At 39.3% G+C, this 22,731-nt stretch overlaps 2 protein-coding genes across 2 annotated transcripts in view; both read left to right on the top strand.

The window, feature by feature from the left end:
- The window catches only part of ITGB6 (integrin subunit beta 6), a 47,109-nt gene extending 41,595 nt beyond the window's left edge, over window positions 1-5,514 (top strand). The window contains exons 15-16 of the mRNA XM_014880898.2: window positions 393-559; window positions 1,867-5,514. Of these exons, the coding sequence (XP_014736384.1) occupies window positions 393-559; window positions 1,867-1,968 (269 nt within the window). The 3' untranslated portion in view covers window positions 1,969-5,514. The remainder of the gene's footprint in view (window positions 1-392; window positions 560-1,866) is intronic.
- A 4,546-nt stretch (window positions 5,515-10,060) lies between these two features.
- PLA2R1 (phospholipase A2 receptor 1) overlaps window positions 10,061-22,731 on the top strand; it is a 37,829-nt gene continuing 25,158 nt past the window's right edge. Inside the window, exons 1-8 of the mRNA XM_014880864.2 lie at window positions 10,061-10,202; window positions 13,344-13,727; window positions 15,911-16,078; window positions 17,158-17,331; window positions 18,483-18,596; window positions 19,250-19,393; window positions 20,367-20,555; window positions 21,834-21,991. Of these exons, the coding sequence (XP_014736350.2) occupies window positions 10,088-10,202; window positions 13,344-13,727; window positions 15,911-16,078; window positions 17,158-17,331; window positions 18,483-18,596; window positions 19,250-19,393; window positions 20,367-20,555; window positions 21,834-21,991 (1,446 nt within the window). The 5' untranslated portion in view covers window positions 10,061-10,087. The remainder of the gene's footprint in view (window positions 10,203-13,343; window positions 13,728-15,910; window positions 16,079-17,157; window positions 17,332-18,482; window positions 18,597-19,249; window positions 19,394-20,366; window positions 20,556-21,833; window positions 21,992-22,731) is intronic.

The raw sequence follows: 22,731 nt of genomic DNA on the forward strand, positions 1-22,731 counted from the left end.
CAGTTAATTGAACTAGAGTTCCAGCCATAACATTGCAAAATTCGTATTTTTATCAACCCAGCCCTGTTTTTTTATAATTATATTGAAACAGATATGAAATAAATTTTCTGACTTTTCAGAATCTGTGTCTGTATCCACCAGCCTCTAATTGTCATGGTAAAAGAGCAGTGAAATAAGTTAGCAAATAATTTTGGAAACATTTTAATGCAATATTTTTCAGCAGGTTTCACAAACCCTTTTGCAAGCTAGCAGGAGAAAAATAACATGAACTTGAAGAAAAAAGTATGCCCAGCTCATGGCAAATGAGAATCTCCTCACATCTCTTGTCTGTTTTTAATTGCCTAAAATTTATTGATTGGTTATAAACAGTCATAGCTGTTTTTGTTTCACAGATTGTGCACAGCATCCAAATATCCCAATGATAGTGGTGGGTGTCACCCTTGCTATCATTCTCATCGGCATTGTTTTACTTTGTATATGGAAATTATTGGTGTCAGTTCAAGACAGAAAAGAGGTGGCCAAGTTTGAAGCAGAAAAATCAAAAGTAAAATGGCAAACGGTATGTGAAATACATTGATTTTATACAAGGTTCTTTACTTTGGTTACATGATGCACAACTGCCTTTAAAATTCTGGGTCTTGATTTTGTTCTTTTAAATGGATAGATTTTGCTGATAAGTTTTCACCATATTTAGTATTCTATACAGTAAAATTATGATTCTTTAATGGAAGAAAATTATCTAGTCTTTAATCTCCTGGTTTAATTTCTTCCACATGTAAGAATGTGTAGATAACTGGTTTTTTATTAATTGTTTTTAATTAGCAGCCAGTCTTTGATTAATCCTAGCAGTGCTGTTTTCTGCTTGTATGATTACCCACGGTGTACCCCTCTGTCCAGAAACAGCTGTTTAGGAAAGGGAGGTTGTTCCTGGCCTCTGTCATGATCCAAGCCCACTCCCACCGAGCAGAAGTGAATGGAACTGTCCCAAATGTAGGGGAAAGGACAGAGAAATCCAGGCCTTGCTTTCTATCTATAGCTCTGGGCATCTAATGTGAGCTTACACCACATGTTCCCTTTTCTGCTTTCTTTTCTGCCCTAGACTTTTTTTCCCTTTTGCAAAAGCTTTAGGACTTCTGAGGATCTTTTAAAAAAAAACATGTTGAGTAAGCATTTATGGCGGGTGTCAGGAGGACAGGCAATGTGTTCATGTGGCTCTGTTCTCCTGCAAAGTCCTGTGATTGCAACTTTTTCCAAGAATGGGCACTGTCAGCCTTTCAGCTTTTGACCTGGGAAAAATCACTAACTTACAGGCAAGGCCACCTGAGAATGTTTTCTTGATCCTTCAGGAGAGCTAGGTATGGTAAGAGGGAAGGGGAGGATATAGTTGATAGGAGCATTTTAATTTTCTTTTCTTTCACAAGAGGAAAGGATAGGAAGTGATTGATGAGAGGCCAGGTTGAAAAGCTCAGGTGAGACTTGCCCTTGTCCCAGCACACAGTAAGTGCAGTGTGTGACAAGCACACCATGACAAGTCACATCTGCCTGCTGAGACATTCTCTGTGGTTTTATAATGGTCTCCAACTGCCAGATTTGATACACAAATTGTATTGGACACATTTGATGAGGAATTGTTTGATGATGTGCATTACTTTAATCTGGGAGGCTGATGTGAAGGAAAGCAGGTTCCTGACCCCAGGCTGGTTTATGCTGCCTGAATTCAGATCAGTCTGAATTTCAGTGGCTTGGAACACAAATGAGCTAATGAAAGCTATTCTGAAGTTCCTCAAAGATACAACATTACTTCTATACAAATATTGTAAGACCCCCATTTAATGTTTTTGTTTGTTTGTTTGATTTGTTTTTTAGGAAACAAATCCACTGTACAGAGGCTCAACAACCACTTTTAAAAATGTGACTTACAAGAACCAAGATAAGCATAAAAGGCCCATGGCTGCAGATTTCTATTAACACCTCTAACACTACAAACTTAGTTTTACTGGCAAGAAACCTAAATCTGAACTTGTTTTTTCTCAGCTGATTATGTGATATTTGTTTGCAAGTTGCAGTGGTATAACCATTCTGTTAGAGAATATATATCTTGTGTTGGGACAAATAAAGATATTGTATTAGTAGTAAAGGTTAGTAGAAATATTTTTTTAAATGACCCTTTATTGTTAAAGCCCCCATCTTAAAAAAAGTCATCACAAATAATTTTAATTTTGTCTTCGATACTGAGGATTATAAATTATCATGTAACCTTATTTTTTGTTAAATTAGATATATACAGTGAACTTCATACTACTTTGTTCATAGACAGAATCCCATAAATTAGTGTTTAGGAATGTATTTGGTGGGCTGGTTTAAATTTAGAAGGGATCATTTTTTTTCATTAATGCAGTTTAAACTACTGGGGATTGAGCTTTCTCATATGACCTGTGTGACTGAATCGTTTCTCACCAGAAAAAATTAGTGAAGTAGTGATATTGCCTGTCTTCTGTAAATGTAAGTTATACAGAAACATTTCTTCTCTAATTGTAATTTCTTGTCCTGTTTCCATCTTTCATTTTCCTTGTTGCTCTTTGATGTTCTTTAAGAACCTAGACCCTGGGATTATCTCAGGGAAACTTCAATCAAGCCTTATTTTTTTTTTTTTAATTCTAGTAAAAAGGATATAGAGAACAGAGAAAGAGATAAATATTTGTAAGTTAGAGACCCAAGTAGACACACTTTTAAACCAGAGGATTAGCAGAACTCCATTTCACCATTTACATCCTGTAAATGATTTGGGTGCTCACAATACACCTCACATGCTGGACCATCACACAAAGTGGCTCAGGAGCCCTTTACATGCAGAAATGTTCACACAAGAAGTTTATTATCACACACAAAGACAGTATTATTTTGTTGTTATGTCCCAAACTGTGAGGGTCTTTCAATGCCCAGTAGCCAAACTGCTTATTCTTGTGCATAAAAACATATTCAGCTCTTTTGGGCTGGGTTGTTCAGTTTTGGGTTTGGTTTGTTTTTTTCCCCCAAACTAAACAAAAAAAAGATCTATGGATTTCACTTCATATTCTTTTCCTTATGTTAATGAAGAATTTTAAATCTCGATTTTAGCTAATTGCAAATGATTTGCCTAAATTTTTAAATTGTAATCTGTTAGCATGTATATCACTGGATAAAGAAAGTATAAAAGTAGCTAACATGCTGGCATAGAAAAATTACAACATTGGGCTATTTTAAGGGAACAGTAATGAACTTTACTTTTTACTATCACTTTTCAGTTGCAATTTTTGCCACTCTGAAACAGATGGTCAAAATGTACATATGAAGGTACTTAGAAAAGAAGACTTAGAAATCAAAGGTACTTTGACACTGTTACAAATGATCACATACATTCCCTAAGGTAAATAGGGAATTTGATCTGAAAAAGTATTGATCTGAAAAAGTATTGATCTGAATGTATTTGATCTAAAAAGTTGATGTCCATTTTGTAATAAATATTTACCAAGTCTGTGCAACTTCAGTCTCCATATCCTCCACGATTTCTGGAACTGAGACTGGTATATTAGCTAGCTCTGACCCATGCCTGTTTTAGGGCCTGATCCAAAGCCTACTGGAGTCAATGGCTACAGATGTGGATCTGGTTTCAGTGAAACTATTAGTTTTGGTTTACAAATATTGTTTTGTTTAAACAAACTGGTTAATACTGTCTATTAGTGAATTAGAATCTATAGTACATATATCTGTGCAAGGATAAATAGTATCAAATGCCTTTGGAAAGAAGGTGATGCTAGAACCATGTATTAAATACAAAATTATAGCAGAGCCATGGAAATGATGTCTGTGATTTAACTGGAACAGATTCACATCTGTGTTCTGGCATTCCTGCACATCTCCTAGTGAAAACTGCACAGATAAAGGCTCACATCTGTGGCCCTTCCAACCACTAGACTCCCACAGATGTCAGTGCAAGTTACATGTGGGACCAAATCCCATTTCCCTGGCACATGGATAAACTCATGGGATGCAAAGCTGACCCCTGAATCTGTTCAGGTTCCACTTGGGTGAGGATTGCCTAAGGGACTAGGGAAATCTGGATTTCACCTGTGTAGGTTATCTGTTACTCTTTTGTTTCTCACGTAGAAGTTATCAAATTATAAACTTTCTCTGAAAGAAATTACAATATTTTTATTACTTTTCAAATAATAAAAATCTATACTGTTTATTAAATACCTTTTAAGTTCTGTTTCTGAGTTCTGATTTTGCTGCTCAATATTAGGATTAAAGCCTTTCTCCTGTCGGCCTCCTATTTCAATATTCCAACACATCTCAGCCTTCAAATGTTAATAACAAAGTGGTGCTTGCATTTCATATCAAATGCTTGGTGCTCTACATTCCCTGCTCCTACAGGAGATCTCGTTTCACAAACCTTCTCACCCTCTTCCCATCACTTGTGTCTTCTGATCATCAGCAGAGATCCAGTTTGTTATGTTTACAGTCCAATTGCTCCTCCTAACAATCTCTCTCCAAATTATCAGAGATGTACTGGAGCCAGGCAGGAAGATTTGCAATTTCTCTGCTCTGACTGACTGTACCATAAATTTTCTGTGCACCTCCTAAGTTGTCAGGATGGAAATCACTCAAACAATTAAGAATTCATCAGAAGAGAGAAATTAGAAGGACTTGGTGAGGAAGGTTTCTGTTATTGAGGGATATCAAATAACTCGACTCATACATATAATCCTTTAACAGCATTAATTTAGATCATAAATTTTTACTAAACTCCCAGATTTCAAGAACTTTGAAGATCTCACTTGGCATTCACCCTAGAAACAAGAGTGGTATTCATCCCTTTTTGCTAACTATATCATTTTCATCTTGTAGAATTTGTATCAAAGTTCATATTTTTCTCTTTTCAAAACTTTTTCTCCACCAAGCTATAAGTGAGTTTGTGTGTGGTGAGATGAAAGAGTTTTTCTGCTGTTTTCACAAGCATTGTTTTGACCTGAGGCTGGACCTTGAGAGTGGCCAAAACATTTTTTAGTAGTAATACTTCTATTCACTAATGAGTTAAATTGAATAAAAGAATAAACACTAGCAATTTCATGGTATTTATATAACTCATACACCTTATAGAACAGAAATTTCAGTAATGTATGTTAAATGGATAATTTTTCATTTGGTTTATAAAAGGTGCATGTTAATTTGTATTGTAAATGTCCGGATTGCATTCAAGTTTGTTTTGTAATGTAACTAGTGGGTAGTGAGTCTGGGATACAAGATTTGGGTCAAGTGCAATACTCCCCATGCCTCATCTGCCTTTATGTAGAAGTTCAAGTTTGTTTTGCTGTGTATAATGGAGTTATTGCCCTTCCCCAAAACTTACCACACAATCTAAAAAGAGAAAGAAGAATTTTTAGCTTCATCTATTTGAAAGTAACCAGTAAATTATTCAACTTGTTTGTGTAATAAAGGAGTTACTTGACCTTGAATAAAGATTGTAAAATTGAATCATTTTATAATACGTTTTCTGTTTGTTCATTCTTCATTTTCCATTTTGGCATGTGTCTTTGTCACTTTTTTTCACATGATTCCACAAATCTTAGCAAATTTCTCTGCTTTGGCATACCCTAGAAATTATTTTCGTCCCCACTTTTAGGAGGCAGAACATGAAATTTAATGTCTAGATTTTTTCATTTGTGATCCTTTTATTTTTCAAGGAAATTACTTAATGGACAAGTGCTGCAAGCAGCCTATTTCTGGAATACTGATAGATGGCATTTGTCATTCTTTCTTCCTTTGGAACTAGATGATCTTTAAATTCTCTTCCAGCTCAAACCATTCCATGATTCTTTCGTACAGATCCCTAAATTGCACAAGTTGCTTAAAGCTAGAGATCCACCCATTCTGTCAGGTTAACAATAGTAACATCTTTTTGGAAATACACAGCAAAGTGCGTATTTTCTCTCTAGTCCTTTCTTAAATGCTGGTTCATAAATCCTGCAGTATGAGACTGACTCTATATCTGATTTACCTTTATTTTTACTGATTTATCTTTATTTTAGAAAGCAAAATACTGAAGATAACAAAAAAAAAAATCTGTCTACTAATTTTTATTGAATACAAAGTAAGGTATCTAATACAAGGATTATTCCACCTGAGAAGAAATTGATTTTAAAAAGGGGAAAAGTAAAATTTCTTTGGGTTTCCTTATGCATATATTCTCTATTGAACACAGTAAGTATTTTTATATTAGCTGTGGGATTTTTGGAGCCTAATTTTGGAGCATGTAAGCACAGCTGAGAAAACATGATCAGCTCTTGTGGGAAGAAGTGTACAAGGTGCAAAAGCACACCCTCTCCCAACCTGTGGAGATGTCAGCACTGAGCAAACATTATGCCCTAGAATTTCTGCAAGCATATATATTTGTTCCAAGTGTTACACAGTCAAGCTTTTTTCCAACCAGACTGATAGTACTTTGCTAGTGGTTGTCTGTTCTTCCTGAGTTGTTCACAGTCTTCCAGTAAACCTAGAGTGTAATATTAATAGCTGTATTTTGGCAACACATTAGGCATTCTTTTGGTGGCAAATCTTTGCAAAAACTTCTTCATTTTTCTATTGATTTCACAGCAACAGTACTAACAAGAATGGCAAAAAAATGACTGTGTTACATCGAAGGATGCATGACACAGCAGGTACGGTTTTGCCAAGGATCTCAAATGGAAAGGATAAGGTGAAGAAAGGCTTTGAGAAACAAAGAGAGATGGGCCAGATGGCTCTGGTCCCATTAGCCATTTATGTTTTATTACAGGTATTTAAAAATCGGATTTTTTCCCTTAATGCCATACCAAATGAACTACATGAATATCTGTGTGCTATTAAATTTGATATAACTCCCAATTAACAGCCAGTCTGAGATGCTAGATTTATAGTAAAAGGAAAATTTCTACCTATTATTAGATCATATACTATAACAAACTATTCTAGACTTGTGCCAAGTGAGCATTTATGGGGGTAAGAGGGATGGAATGCTTGGAAAGGTTAGGATTCAACTGGGGATGGCTCATGTGGCACAGTAAGAGCCACATAGGTAGTAACTCTTCATTTCATGCCTGTGAAAGAATAGCTGCTATTTAGCAGAATTTAGAAGCATAAACTCATAGTAATGCTCGTCACCCTTCTTTAAAGGAGTTTTTCACTTTGAAAAATAAGTTTCTAGCCTAAAGCTAGCCAGCTAACAAATAAGAAGTCATATTTAAGAAAAAAACACATTCTGACTAATGAACATAAAACAGGAAATTTACAGCTGGGGATTTGACTTAACCTGAAACTGGCCAGTACAGACTGTTCTGTAAGGTCGCATTACCCAATGTGAGCTGACAGGGACAGAAACTGCAGAGCCTGGTGGCTGCAGCAATTACCTGCAAGCAGGGGAGACTGGAGTGGTGTCACAGAAACACACAGGTGGGGCTGCCAAAAGGAAGAAGGTTGTCACTGGTCATGGCTGGGATGTGTCAAAGGAGGTAGGGAAGGTGGGAGCAGTGCCTGTAGTGACTATACCCAGATGTAACGTGGCTGGCAGAGCTGATAAATGATAGTAGTTCTATCTCTGGGGTAAACAGCAAAACTTTTAAGTGAAAGGGAGGTTGAATGCAAACTGGTGAGTGGATTCAAGATGCCTGGGAACTGTCATTTTTCAGATCCAAACAAGATGTAGGACAATGCCTCCAGAAAACATGGAATTATGGCTTGCTGGGCACTGCTAATACAAGGAATTTTGGGCCTTCTTTTTCTTCCTCTGATTTGTTATTCCCACTCTGGCTGATTGGGGAAAAGATGAGACCTGTCTTCAGACTCCAGATTATGAGCAGAAATTACTAGGAAATTACTAGTAGAAATTACTCCTTACTGTGTAAGGAGGTGCTGAACACATGACACATTGGATCTGTGTGTGTGCCTTGCAAAAGCAATGGGTTTGTAAGCAAACTGAATTAATGTGAATTTAATAAAGGCTTTTATTTGAGGATGCATGTCATGAACATGCACTGGATTCATATCTCTCTATAGATCTTGCATAGAAGGTGAAGTCTAAGAAAAGATGGGGAAGGAATTGAACATTTTTGTACAGCACCTAAATAGCAAAGGCAGATCAGCTCAAACAAGTGCAAAAGGAAAAGGCCATTAAGAAAGAAATGAAGAAAAAAATATTTACAGAAAGTGGGTTCCAGACAGAAAATAAAATAAAGGAGCCAAATCACTATGCCAAATGCCTTAAGGAAGATAAATTAAGCTTCAAACCAAAACCCCCCACCCCCAAAAATTGGAAAGTTATACCATTTCATGAGCATGGTATTATAAACTGCCATCAAGTTTACTTCAGAAAATGTTGCCAGTCATGTTGGTTCTACAAGCCACTATGCCAGCCAAGATGTCTTATTGTAAATAAGTAATTAGCTATAGCTATTTACTATATAGCTATAGCTTAGCTATAAATAGGCAGGTCAGTATAACTATAGCTGCACTAGAAAGGACTAGAAAGGTCAGTATAAATAAAGCTGCGCTAGACTGAGAACAGTAAAAAACTGTTTAGTCAAAGAGAAAGAACTGAACAGCAAAGAAAACATAGCAAGGAAAGCTAGTTAGAATTAATAAGTTGCTAATTTGCATTTAGCAAAATATTTACAAAAATACTTTGATAAGTTAATTATTAGGAATACAGAATCAGAATGTGAGTACTTTGATCTTGCTGAAATCAGCAGAAAAATCCAGTTAAAGTGGGACACCTTCCCACAGCAGCCTCATTTTTGCTCTCTGGCACCATTATTTTTCAATGTTCTATCAAGAACAGAGCTGAATTTCTCACTGTGATCCAGCAGAAGAGCTCTTTTCTGGAGCTCAGTTCTCAAAGCAGTGGCCAAACATTTCTGAAGAGATGTAGACAGGTCTGAATGGCCAGGTTTTCATAAATGGCTCATTAATAAGCTTCTCTCGCAGAATCTGAAAATTTCAGAAGGCTGCGGCTTTCCTGAGAAAAGGTACAACTCTCCATGAGAGTTACAACCCTTCTGTCTTGCAAAGTCAGATCACTCCTAGCCCAGCTTCTGCAGCAATATTTCCTGCTGTTTGTTCTGTCAGACGCTTTTATCGTTTGTTAAAGGGGGAGAAACTCCTCCACTTATCTACTTCTTTCTAAGGGTTTCTAAGAGTTCATTTTCTCTTGCTTCTCAAGTCCTTCTTCTACCAAACTATAAGAAAGAAATTTCCTCAAGCCCAGAGGCTTCTGTTTTCCATCCTTGTATCATGATTGAAGTAGATATGGGGAAAGAGTGTCAATTCCACCACTTCATTTTTTTTACACTTACGTACATGTTTATATACTTATTTGTCTACTCTGCATAAAGAACACACCAGAAACATGCTTTTTACAGATTAAAAACAGAGTCCTGTGGATTCCTGTAAAGTTATTCTATTTTTAACCAAGAGGTTCTGCTTTTGACTTTCTGCAAGACTGAAACTCAGCCCAAGGGGGCAGCTCCGGCAAATATTCGACTGAAGACAGAGATGAACAAAATGGAAGATGATAATTATTTTTCCCCATGCCAAAACATAAAATGACTTCGAGGCCAAAGCTGACCTAGCTGAAAACACAAGAATCCGAGTGGGGTCTGGGGCAGTGGGGATGTTCAGGTACAGATCAGCGAACCTGGGAACACGCACTGTGCTGACGGTGGTCTCCCACCGCCAATGTCTCTATGTGTTTTCTGGTTCTTTTTAAGATAAAAGTACTTGGGGTCCACGCAACAGGAAGCAGGTGTTTTCAGATGAAAATAAGGTTATTACAGAGTATTTGTCCGCTTGAATCCACAGCTCTGACGTGGGCAGCCGGCCCGAGCTGCATGAGCGGCATTTCCCGGGGCGACCTCCCCCGTTCCGCTCCCGCAGCCCCGCGGGGGGAGCCCGCGGGCCGCTCCTCCTTCGCTGCCGGGGTGGGATCGCCGCTCTGCCCTCCCCAGGGCCGGGCCGGCCCGGGGGCTCCGGTCCCGCGGCGGAGCGGAGCGGGCCGGGCGGGCGCAGCACCGGAGCGATGCCGGCAGCGCGGCTGCGGCTCCGGGCCGGCCGCCTCCTCCTCCTCCTGCTGCTGCTGCTGGGCGGCCGCGGCGCCGCCGCCCTCGGCCGGGACGCGGTGCCTTCCCTGCGGAGTGAGTGACGCCTCGGGGTGCCCCGGGGGTGGGGAGCGCCGCGGCGAGCGGGGCCCCGGGGCTCCGAGCCCGTGCGGGACCGCCGGGCTGCCCGCGCCCCGCCGAGCCCCGGCGGCTCCGAGCGCTCCGGGACCGGGGGCTGGGGGCGGGCGCGGAGCCCCGGGGACCTGCCCCGCTGGCTCCGCTTCGCGTCCTCACTGCTGCTTATTCAGCTGCCCATTGCGGTCCTCTGTACACCCGGAGAGAATAGGGATAGTTTTAGTCTCATTTCCAATAAATCCCAGTTACTTTCTTTCTTATCACATAAGCAATTTTGGAGGGAAGGAAATGGGAGGTAAGGAGGAAGGAAATTAACTATCTTGTTCTCCTGGTTTTGTCACGGGCGTTTATTCCCGATTAGCTGTGTTGAGCCCAAGTAAACAGGAACTCGGAGGTACCGGTCAGCAATTAGCTCTTCATCTGCGGCTGCACATCAGCCCCAGGCTTCTCCTCTAGAAATATGTTTCTTGTCACCTTGTCCTTGTTTGGAGGGGCATGGATGTAGAGAAGTGCATCTTTTCTAAAGATTTCCCTTCACCCATTCAGTTTCTAAAGCATAGATCATCTTTCCTCTTTGGGTCCTCTGAGGCCACAGAGCTCTGCTGCAGCTCTTCCTCTCCAGGACTTCGGGCACAGACCTCTTGCTGACACCAGGAGCTTTGAAACAAAACCCATCTACATGACCAGCTGTAGAATGGATGGTGTAGCTTTGCAAGCTGAAAGGAGGTGAGCCTGGAGGCATTCCCAGGCTTGATGTTGCTCCAGTTGTCTCATTGCCTCACTTGAAGACAGAGCTGAGCTGGAGCTCATGTTGCTGTCACTGTGCCTGCCATCTCTCATGTCTTACTTCTGTGGTGAGCTGGCTGTTTCCTGGCAGTCTTCAGGCCAGCACAGCTCTCTTGCCAATTGCATTTTGTATGTGGGGAATGGAAACCGCATTTGGAAGGGGGCTCAAGAATTATGGTCCGGCTGTTCTTGGCACAAGTTGCCCCAGAATGCAGAAGAGATGTTATTCACAGAGATCATCCATATGGGTTATTTGTGTACTCTAGGAAAGAGCCTTATCTTTTCTCAGCAGTCGCTGCAACTCTTAAGAGCCTTACAGATAAAGGCTTTCAAAGGTTGAGAATCCTTTACCTTTGGGTTGTGGTCTTGCTCCCCTCACCCCAGGAAGGTGCTGTATGGGAGACACTGTGTGCTGTGGATAAACTTCATCAAATTCACAATCTACATGTGAATCCCAGCATCCTGGTGAATTAACTTCATTAACCAGTCAGTGTTTACTAGTGCTAACATCCCAGTTTTTAGTTATCTAGCAAGTTAGCAGTGTATTTTCTGGTCAGCAAAGATAAGACTGCTATGGAAAAGACCCTTAGCATGAGAGGCAGAAACTCTTTCTGGCCATGTAGATAGAGATACTTGGGTTGCCCATGGAGGATTGGGTTGGATAAGAAGGGTGAAACCAGTACAAACTGCAAAACTTCATGGAAAACTCAAAAGCAAAGGTATCTATCACAGTGTCTGATGGGTTTTCAGTGAGCTCAAACACCTGAGAGCTGTAAGAGTTGCCATGGGTCAAAGGAAACTTGCTCACCCCTAAATGGTTAAGGGCTTAATATAGGACAGCTGCCAAGTGCTTGACAATTTCATGTATCAGGTTTTCACCTCCTACCAGCCAGAAGGGCTTGCTCCTTCTCCATCAGACTGCCAATTTCTATAGCCATGGGGAAAACAGCCACTGTTAGTAGTGCCACAATCTGCAGTGCCACTTCTCTGTAAGTTATTATGTGTTCTATGCAGGATCTCTAACTAAAAACCTCTCCATCATCCATATCCTCTCTGTTCTGCTTGTTGTATGCACGTTATATTGTTGAGCTGATCTCCTGTGTGCCTGTTACACAGCACTGTAATGGCGCTGCTTTAAACATCTTCCTTTTTTAGGGTCACACCTAAGCTCTATGCACTAAACTCAGACGCAGCATCTGGGTGGACCTCTGCATCTCATATTTTATTTGTGGACTATGTCTATTTGAGAGGGATTTTTTATTATCGTAGTTAGTGCTTCAGTATTCTAGGTGTAGTGAATTACAGAAACTTGAAAGCATGCATGGCAGAAGTTATCGCTGTAAAATTCGAAGGCAAAAGGGAAGTGCTGCTCAGGTTCTCAATATGTAATCTCCTGAGGTGTAAAATAAATATCTCACGTATAATGTGAGTAGAACTCCCAGGGTTATTTACCATTGGATTTCTGAGTGAATCAAGTAGCTGAGCTGTTACAGGCTTACATTTTGCTGATTTTCAGTTCCTTGACTGCCCTCTTTTTTTTCAGTCTATATGATCAGTTAAACTTTTGCTCCCAAGACATTGAACAGCTGACTTTTTTCGCATACTTATAATATGATGTCACATACTTCAGTGAATTTCTATGTGATTCCAAAAAATCAGGCTAGCCCCACAACATCTGCTCTTGTGGAGGGTAGTCACAGATGGTTGGACAATATGTATCAAATAGGAAAGGCGTACTTTAACCCTTGGCTACCAGTTCTAATGGTATAGATAAATCCTGCTATTTATGTGTCCTATTGACAATGCAACTTATTTTCTTTCTTTCTCTGTAGTTGCAGAGTGAAGAATAAATATGGTAATATCAGTCTTAAAGTATTTAGCTTTTACTTTAGTTGCACTCTCCAATCTACATTGGGAATTATTTTGCAGCATACAGCATGAGTTCTTGTATTACTTTAACGTTTGCTCCATTACTGTGACCTTTACTCTGTCTTGGTGACCAGTGGCTTTTTTCTTTAAACATGACTGATGTTTTTGGGCACGTCTTGTTTCTGTTTGGGGTTATTTTTGGCTATCCAACTTGAGAAATACATCCTGGTTTTATTTTTGTGAGCTTTCAACTAGTCCACATGTTCAGAAAAATCAGCTGGCAGTAAATTTAGACCAGTACTCCTTAGTTTTCTGGAGTGTCAAATTATGGATATTTTCAGTTTTCTTCCTAAATAGCTGCAATTAAAATGTTCATCTTTTAATACTATTTAATCAATTGCAGTATTCTACAGGCTGAAAGTTTGTTGGGTTTTCTTCCCCCTACAGATAGAGGGATGTTTATTATCCAGAGTGAAAATTCCAGCTTGTGCATTAAAGCGGACAGAGCTGGCCTTGTTCTGGAGGACTGTGCTCAGCTGTCAGCAGAGATGCTCTGGAAATGGGTGTCCAACCATCGTCTTTTCAACACAGGCAGCAGCACCTGCCTCGGGCTGAACATCAGCAAGCCAGAGCAGCCACTGACTATGCTTGAGTGTGATTCAACTCAATACTCCTTATGGTGGAACTGTGATGGAAAAGAGTTAGTTGGTGTATCAGAGTACAAATTAGCAGTTGAAAACAGTAAACATATTGTGGCCAAGAAAAAATCTACTTCTCAATGGAAACAGTACATGTCCTATGATGAAGACCTTTGTGAACACCCATTTCAAGGTAAGAATAAAATTTTGTCATGGAAGTATAGCTGGGAAAAGTTTCAGAAGTTCTATTGGAGGGAGGTTGTGATCCCTTCCAGTCTCTATTGTGGTTTGGGACTCAAGGTTTGTGGGGTTTTTTTATGTGCAGTGGTTGAGATGAGCATACCACACAATTGATATTCATTCTTTACTGACCCCCAAACCCAGCAGTATCCTTACAAACCAGGAAATGCTCATTTCAAATCACCTGTAAAATTAAAAGGGTTATTAAGGATTTGCTGTTGCCTGTCCTGCAGCTTCCATTATCAGATAAACCCAAAGAGAGATAAGAAAAGATTTGGAGCTCCTGTCGCTGGAAATCAGTCTGTAATTGCAGTGTGCATGGACCAATGTCTGCAGTGTTTTCAACACCTGGACTCTGAACATGCCAAACTTTGAAACAGAGATCAGAATTTTGATAAACCATGCAGCACAGCTAGTGAAGGTGCAGGAATGTACATCAGGTCTGCAGACCTGAACAGTTGTCCAGGTTTAAGGACTAAGATAAACCCACCAACTTCAAACAGCAACAGCCTGTACCTTTACCCCTTCCTCAGCATTTCTGTAGAGGGAGAGACCTGATGTTTGCACACTGTCTCAGACTGAAGTTGTTGATTTTCCCCACTTGAACTGAGTGTTTGGGTTCCAGATTTGGTCTTCGTGGCTTCCCCTGCAGGTGTAGCTCTCCTCTCACCAAACCCTTTGGGACCTGTGATAACTGGGAAAGTACTACAGTGCCCAACCTCTTTTTAAAGCCTAATGGAATTTACACTTAAGACCAGACAAAAAATATTTATATCCATGAGATGTCATACACATTTGCCATGTACACACAGTGAGATGAAAGTAGACTGGTTTAGCCCTATTACTGCAACATCTCAGATAGGTGAGGAGAGGATCGTCATTAAGCAGGCACTTCTAGCCTAGTTTCAGGACTAAACTATTTCATTATGTTGGCAAAATTTCTTGCACTTTCAGGTTCCGTTTTCTACCTTCTACCACAACTCATGCACACGTGGAGGCAAGCCAGCCTGTTAGTCCACCAAGCAAGGGGTGTGAGGGATAGCTACCTTCAAAGAAAAAAAAAAAACGTGACTGTGGTTAGAGATATGTAGCAATTGAATTTGGTTTCTTGCCAGGACTGAGGTAATCTCTCCGTACCTGGCAGCACGGTAGCAGGCAGACAGAAAAGCAATCCTGCTTTATTTTTTGACCTGTTCCTTTTATTTTCTGTTCGTTCACATCAGAAGGAGATTTACAATGTGTAAACTTCTCTCTTATATGTGCACAGCCAGCCATTAACTCTAGGAGCCTCTAGGAACCAGGCAGTATGTACTGATTCTGTAGTTGAAGGACTTTGGTCTTAAAGCTATCAATGTGGAATCTTTCATAAATAATTCATTCGAAGAGTGATTGTGGTTCTTTGACCTTTTTTAGAAGCTCTGAGGTTTAGGAGACACTCACTGAGGTAAAGCTTTTACAGATTTCAGTTGCACTGGATTGCCTCAATATCTTGGTTCTCAAAGTACAATAGGAAAATATTTAAATACTTTGTAAGGCATTGTTTGTGGCAACAGATGTATGGAACATCAATTCTTTAATTATGTCATTATTCTCCACAGGATAAAAACTTATTTTTAAAAGTCTATTTAATATTCCTTTGTCTTGTGCATTTCCTTTCCCAAAGAATGACAAAGAGAGTGGAAAACCCATTAGAAAAATGCTTTATAAAGAGTGGGAGAAGCAGGGGAATAATGTTAAATTACTTGTCTGTCATAGACTAATAAATAAGTAGAATTTGCATCTGAGTGTGTACTGATTTGTTGTTTTATGTGGTTGTTCTGAAATGTAAATGTAGACTTAGTGTTAATTGATCAGATTTTGGGGTTGTGGTTTTGTTTGGGATTTTTTTTGTGAATGGAGTAAGTGACAAGAATGTGCGTCATGGTGAAAAATTTCATAAGTTATTATTTCAACATTCTATTTAGTGAAATTATGCTGCTAACGTAATGCTGTGTTATCAATTATAAATTAAAATTTGACAGTGACTTTAGACATTTTATTTTTATCACTGCTGCTAAAAACAGGAATAATAACATTTGAGGGAAAAAAAAATTTTCTGGTCTGCAATCTTTTAATCTCTGCTTTATTTTTTACCAGAAACATACACCTTACTGGGAAATTCTTTTGGTTTCCCGTGTGTTTTTCCATTTAAATATAACAACAAGTGGTATTATGAGTGTACTAGAGATGGAAAGGAATCTGAGTGGTGTGCCACAACAACTCACTATGATCAAGATGAAAAATGGGGGTTTTGCCCAAATGCTGGTAAGATGTTGCTTGTCTTCTCTCTTCACCCTCCAAGAGTTTGTTCTTTATTAGTAATGCTAGGACATGGTCTCATTTTGGATTACTTCCCTTCTGTTAGAAGGGAACGTCTTTTTAAAAAGCTCAAAGGAAGACTTGAGCAAATTTGTAGTAGTTTATCCTGTTTGACCTTTGAGACTCAAGTCCTCATCACAACAGCAAAACTGCAGGGGGTAGCAGAAGAATCTTATTCTGTGCATTGACCTTACCCTGCATCCAAACCCCTCTGTCCTAGTGATACACAGCAGGTTTTTTTGTGGAACACATAACCTAAGGGCTGCTCTTGCAAAGTCACGTTCTGCTTTTGACTGCATTGCATCTTGCACACTCCTTCTGTGCACTGCTTGGATATGTCTTGGGCTTAAAATACTAAAAAGCAATAGCTTTAAAAATACTTGCTGTTGAAAAGATTTTGGATGTGTAATCTTTGTGAATATTCCAGCTTCTCGTGTAAATAAGCAAAATAGTGTCTTCTATCAGTAGAAGTGGTTTGGAAAAGCCTTTCCTGCTCAAGCTACATTTCAGGTCTCAGTTCCAAAGCATCTTAAAAACAGCTATAAGTGTGTCTTTGTAGTGGGTATTTCTGGGCAGCCGTTAAAATAGATGGTATTTGCAGCCTTGCTTATCCTATTTGATTATAGTAAGTTTATTCTCTTGAGTACAAGGTCCAAGGAGATCCAGTGAGTGTTGCTGCACAAGTTGGGTGAGGTGTTCACAGTTTGAATACTTTTTAGAAACAAATGATTAGCCAGAATTAATTAAAATGTAGCTGTCTTGGCTTCATGAGAGTTGTGAAAATCACCACCAGCTGCAAATCAACTCCTGAATATTTTATCAACCATATGAAATTTGGAGCAACATTTTATTTCATTAGTGCTCTATCTTGCCATTTGCATTAACAAAGGAAGATGAAACGCAATCATAATCGTGCTTCCATTGGGATACTGCTGTCATTAATTAATTAAATTGTTCAAGGTGGTGTGTTTCTGATTGGTTTGGAGTCTTGGGAAGCTGGTGGTGACGAGTCTGTTTTTGAGTAGGGAGTGGCTGTGACATCTTTTGGAAGAAGGACCCCAACACACACGTCTGCTACCAGTTCAACCTGGAGTCCGTGCTGAGCTGGCGTGAGGCTCGGGCTGCCTGTCAGCTGCAGGGAGGGGACCTGCTCAGTGTCACCAGCCCTGAGGAGCAGAACTACATAAGTAACTTAAGCAGTGAGTAGACCTTTCTCTTCCTACACCTGTAGGAAACCTATAATAAGATTTCCTCCTTACCTGTGCAAAGGGGTAAGCTTTGGTGCCTAATACCCTGTGTGATGTCTCTCCCATTGCTGCTTATGGGGCTTTGTCCTGTGACACACCTCAGCAGAGCTGTTTGAAAGAGAAAGGATGAAGGTGACTTCCCACCTTAATAAGCTGAAGTACAGAAGTGGTGGTATGTGTTATGTGAGGGTGTAATTTTCTCAATTCTCCCTCTCCACAGAGATTCCCATTCATCCTGCAGCTGTGCTTAGGGAGTGTGTATGTTTACTCTGGAGAATTATACATGTATTTACCTCCTCTGCAGTTTACCTTGGTGTCCCTTTCTCCTGCTAGGTTTTCTTTGTAAGCTAGACTTCACCAAATGGCAATGACAGAAACATTTCTGCGGGCTTAAAGTAAATGTCTGATGTGGAAAAAATGCCAGCTCTATAAATGGATGTTACTCCTTCTCTGATAAGAATTTTGCTTTTCCCCTTGGAGCAAATGTCTCAGAAAAAATTGTGCAAAGTCTTCTGAAAGCAGGGCTTTCATGGGTGTTTCAGTGTGAGTGGAGAAAATCAAGTGGAGGAATGGGTGGTGGAGCTCTGATGCAAAGGTTGCCTCAGATGTCCTGTCCATTGCTTCCCACTATTGCTGGTTTTCAATTGAAGGATATAAGCTAACCGGAAGTTTTAAAAATTATTTCATTAACTTTTTTATATGCCTGCAAGGCTGTGAAGGTTTCTGAAAGTTGTTTGGTTTATGAAAAGCTGAAGCAGGCTAGTGTTTATGTAAACAGGCTGGCATTAATGTAGCTGCTTGTTCTAGAGTTAACTTCTAAGGTCAGCAACAACTTTTGCAGGAAGGGTTTGCAGAATGAGTGGTTTTTGAAGGATTTCAGGTTTCTGAGTTATTCCTTTTCATCTCTGTGTTAATTAACAAAGCAACTGACTTTTTCTAAGGACAGGAAAAAACAGCCAATCGGCCTGAACTTTCTGGAGACTGCTTTGAAGTTTTGTTTTATTCCAATTTTAACAAGTCAGGACAGTATGTCTTTGCCTGTAGATATTTTAAAGCTTGGGGAAAGCATGTGGTATTACTTTGTTTATTTTTTTCTGTTTCAGGGCAATTAAATTCCACAGACATTATGCTGTGGATGGGCCTGAATCGCCTGGATGAAGATGCTGGCTGGCAGTGGTCAGATGGAGCACCACTAGTGTTTGTGAACTGGAGAGCAAGTACTTGATGTTCCTTTTGCATATACTATAGCAGCATAATTATATGCTCTCTATAACTGCAGCTTAATACAACACTGCTGTTCCTACAGCTATGGTTGAAAGTTAAATTAAGTGAATGAGTGCACTTTTTTTGGTAGAAATATTTATTCATATTCATGAACTGAAAGCCCTTCTAGGGCTGAAATATCAAGTGAGATTAATCTGTTCAAAGCATTAATGGTCTAGTCCTCTTGTCATTTACTTTTAAATATATTTTTAAGGTTCCAGTTGCATATTTAAAAACTGTAGCTACTTTCATGGACGAAAGGAGTTTCAATTTGTTTATGTTGACAAGCTGTACTTATCATTAGCACATTAACATGAGTTTTGTGACTGGATTTGCTACATTTTGAAGTCTGTCCACCAGCAATTATAGACACTCAAGCTTGTTTCAGCCTCTCATCTGAGAGCAGCAGCCAAGAACGCATTGCCACACATGCAATTCATGGTAAATGTTCAGCTGTCCATAGTACTGGTATAATAATACTAGAAGTTTGGGTGTGCAGGGATGTTTATACATTAATTCAAGAAGTTGCAGAGAACTTTACAACACCATTTTACAACTAAGAACTGATTTTTTTGTAATTTTGTGCTTCTCAAAAATGTGTTTGCAGATGTCTCTGATAACCGTTTTAAAGAAAATCATTGTGCAGTGATTAATCCAAGACTGAGGTATGGCTGGAGCAGTTACTTATGTGAATCTGGATTGCCTTTTGTATGCAAAAAATATTTAAATAAGACAGAGCATGAAGCTCTGGGTAAGTGTCTCAATGTTACTGTATCCTAATTGTGGGTATGCAAGGAGAGCAAGAGAAGCCACCTGACTGTAAAGTCAGCAGAACAGGGTCACAGCTGCCCTAAATGTGCCGGTTTGCTAGTTTAAGTTGAATACAATTTACTTTAACAGATATAATAACACTTCTGTTTAAATTCAGTCTTTGAAAACATGTTGAGAGTCTTAGAAAAAAGGATTTTAATACAAATGGCATTTACTCGATTCCTTATGCCATCAGAATGCTCATTCTCTTTTATATTACAATAAGAGCCACACTTATGAGCTGCAAATTAGGTTTTCAGTATGAATGGAATTAACCAGTGGCACACTGGGAAGAAAGCTGTATAAATGCAGCACAAAATTTGCAGGGGTTTTTATGATGTCCTGTACTTTTGATATACCAAAAAAGTATTGTACATATACTTAAAGGGTTTATACAATGAGTATAGGATATATAGAGCATAAAATGACTCAGTGTTTTGTTCTGTGTGAAAGTTAAAAGCAGAATTTAGTTTATTTTAACATAAATTTTTGGTTTTGTAAGAGCTACTTACATGGGTTCAGCTCCTTCCTAGTAACTTGAAGTTTCCTGGTTTGTTTCAGGTAGTAAGGAAAGACTATCCAAACTTTCTGTAGGTAATGCATCTGAAAAAGCTTTATCTGTCTTTGAACTAGGTTCAGAGGTCATAAGGGAGATAAACTGTGTTTTAAAGTGAATTAGTGTTTGCACTAGTCCAGCAGCCCGATCAGTTCAGTCATTGAATAAAGTGGAAGAAATTTCAGTTTTCTTGGTAGGTGATGATCCACAGAGCAGGTGTTTTGGCCTCCTTAAGCCATCTTGGAAAACTCTGTTTTCAACGTTTGAAGGTTTAAACAAAAATCTGAGTGTGTTATGAACACAGCATAAGCTTGGCAATTCTATCTAATGTACATGAACTTTGTGTGCTCATTTAAAGGTGCATGGAAGTATTATGCCACTCGTTGTGATGCTGGTTGGTACCCACACAATCGCAACTGCTACAGACTTCATAAAGAGGAGAAGAGCTGGAACGATGCTTCTCTCTCATGCCAAAGGCAAAATAGCAGGCTCATTAGTATATCCTCCATGGCAGATGAAGAGCTGCTCCTTAACTTGCTTGAAAGTGGTGAGTTTGGGGAGTGTGCAGGTGGTTCTTGAAATGTTTTGTGGTGCTCTTTTGTGCATTTTATTGCCATCTAAGCATTGTATTGCGTGGCTTATCCAAATGATGTTGGCAAAAAAAGAAATCATGTTGTGTGCCCATTCTAGGAGTCTTAAAAATGCCTTTTCCAATACCATTCTTAAAATAAAGATCTGACTTTGCAAAGCAGGCACAGTGAGGCCATTGTCCTTTCCTGTTCTTTCCTGGTTCCTTACAAGCTGTTGCAAAATATTCAGTCATCAACGTCATGCTAGAGTTGTGCTTAGTAGCCAAACCAGTTCAGTGTATCTTTTGCTTGCAAGCCAGCCTCATCCACACTGCAAAATTGCTGCTGTTACTGTGAGGGCAGAGTCCCCTTTGATGTCAGCAGGGCGTATCAAAGCACTTCTGCTAGTTCATATTGTCCTAAGAGGAAGCAGTATTACACAAGGAACTTAATGAACAAAAGCTCTTTGATGCAGCAATGCCAATACTTTTGTTGTCATAACAGCACCAAAGAAAAGTGAATATTTTCTGCCTGCCACTGACACCAGTGTGCTGGCAGAGCTGCACAGTTTGGCTGTGAGTTTTTCTCGCAAGAGCTGGGGCACAGTGACATGTGGAGATTAGGAGATTAACCTCCATCATCTTCCTCACCTCCATAACAAATACCATTATTTGCAGGGATGCTGTAATGGATAGATGTAATTGTTCTCAATTTGTATTCAGCTTCAGTGTGTTGCTTCTCTCCAGCCTCCTTCAGGAGGACTTAGACACCTGAAAGCCTGTGTGCTTTTTCTCCTTTAGTGGCTGGTCAAATAAGACTTTACATCGAACTGCAAGCCTTGTCTCTCGCTGGCTACAACTGTGCTGTCACTGGACCCTTTAACTCTCAGAGAAACCTAAAGCTGAGTGTGCCATGGAAAATTATATGAAGAAATATTTCACTTCCATGTCAGTTTTTCTGCCCCATGCACTTCAAGAAAGTGCATATGCTCTTAATTTGTATTTTTCAGGATTTTACAGCATATTATCATGTACGTTGATTCTATTTTTTGAATTATTTAGTTTTCAAGAGCAGTAGAACATAGTCTCATCACTAAGGTTTCCTAAAGTTTATACAGCTTTTTTTTTTTTTTCCGGGAGAAGGACATTCTTATGAAAGTCGCATGAATAATTTTTAAAGGTGGTATCATGTTAAAGGAAAAACAGGCTTTATCACTTCACCATTAAAATCTTAACTCACTTATTCTTTTTTTACAGAAAATGTAACAGAGGCATGGATTGGATTATACAGTAATAAGACTCCTGTTGTTTTTGAGTGGTCAGATAGCACCCCAGTAAAATTCTCTAACTGGCACAGACAAGAACCTAACACCTTTCAAAGAACAGGACAGCTCTGTGTTTCAGCACAAGGACCTGTAAGTTTTATTTTAAAAGTAATTAGGCTCTTTTGTTTTAGCTCATAACAATTTTGTTTCTTGTTGTGCATACTTTTTAAAACCATTACCTGGGGTATGACTTTGTTTTTTGATTCCTAATGCATTCATCATATCATGTTATGATAAATGCAGTGCAGCCTCTAGAAACCAATGCATTCTGCAGTCCTGATGCACAGAAAATTAATCCCAGATTTTGAACTTATGTTCAATAAAAAAATACTACTTATATAAAGCCTACCAAATGGAAGAGAACAAATATGAGTATTTTGATAGAGTAATTTAAAATCCAAAGAGTTTGTATCATAATTTGTGATGTGTAAGTCTGGCCTTGAAAGTTTCAAATTCATGTTTTGAAAAACTGTCAGCTGTGCATGTACTGTCTTGGTGTAAATATCTATAAATTTTATGGAGCCTCTTTCAAAATCACAGTAGTCTAGGTCTACATAGAAGTTGACAGTAGGAGAGATTGATACCAGATCAGTCAAGGGTTGTAAAACAGGGAGTAATGTTAAAACAACACTGTCCTGTCTTGTTGGTATTCATGGCACTGTCAATTCTTTTGTAATGTGATGGTGCATTTACTTTACTTTTCCATTTAATGGTACTTAAACTCATTAATACATGACTTGCATAAGTAGCACTGTAATTTAAAAATTTTTTTTTGCAAAGTATGTTTTCTCTGAGTGTGAAAACTATCAAGAAGAGTTTCTATTGCCTCC

Source organism: Sturnus vulgaris, chromosome 7, assembly GCF_052056855.1.
Source record: "Sturnus vulgaris isolate bStuVul1 chromosome 7, bStuVul1.hap1, whole genome shotgun sequence".
Lineage (NCBI taxonomy): Eukaryota > Metazoa > Chordata > Aves > Passeriformes > Sturnidae > Sturnus > Sturnus vulgaris.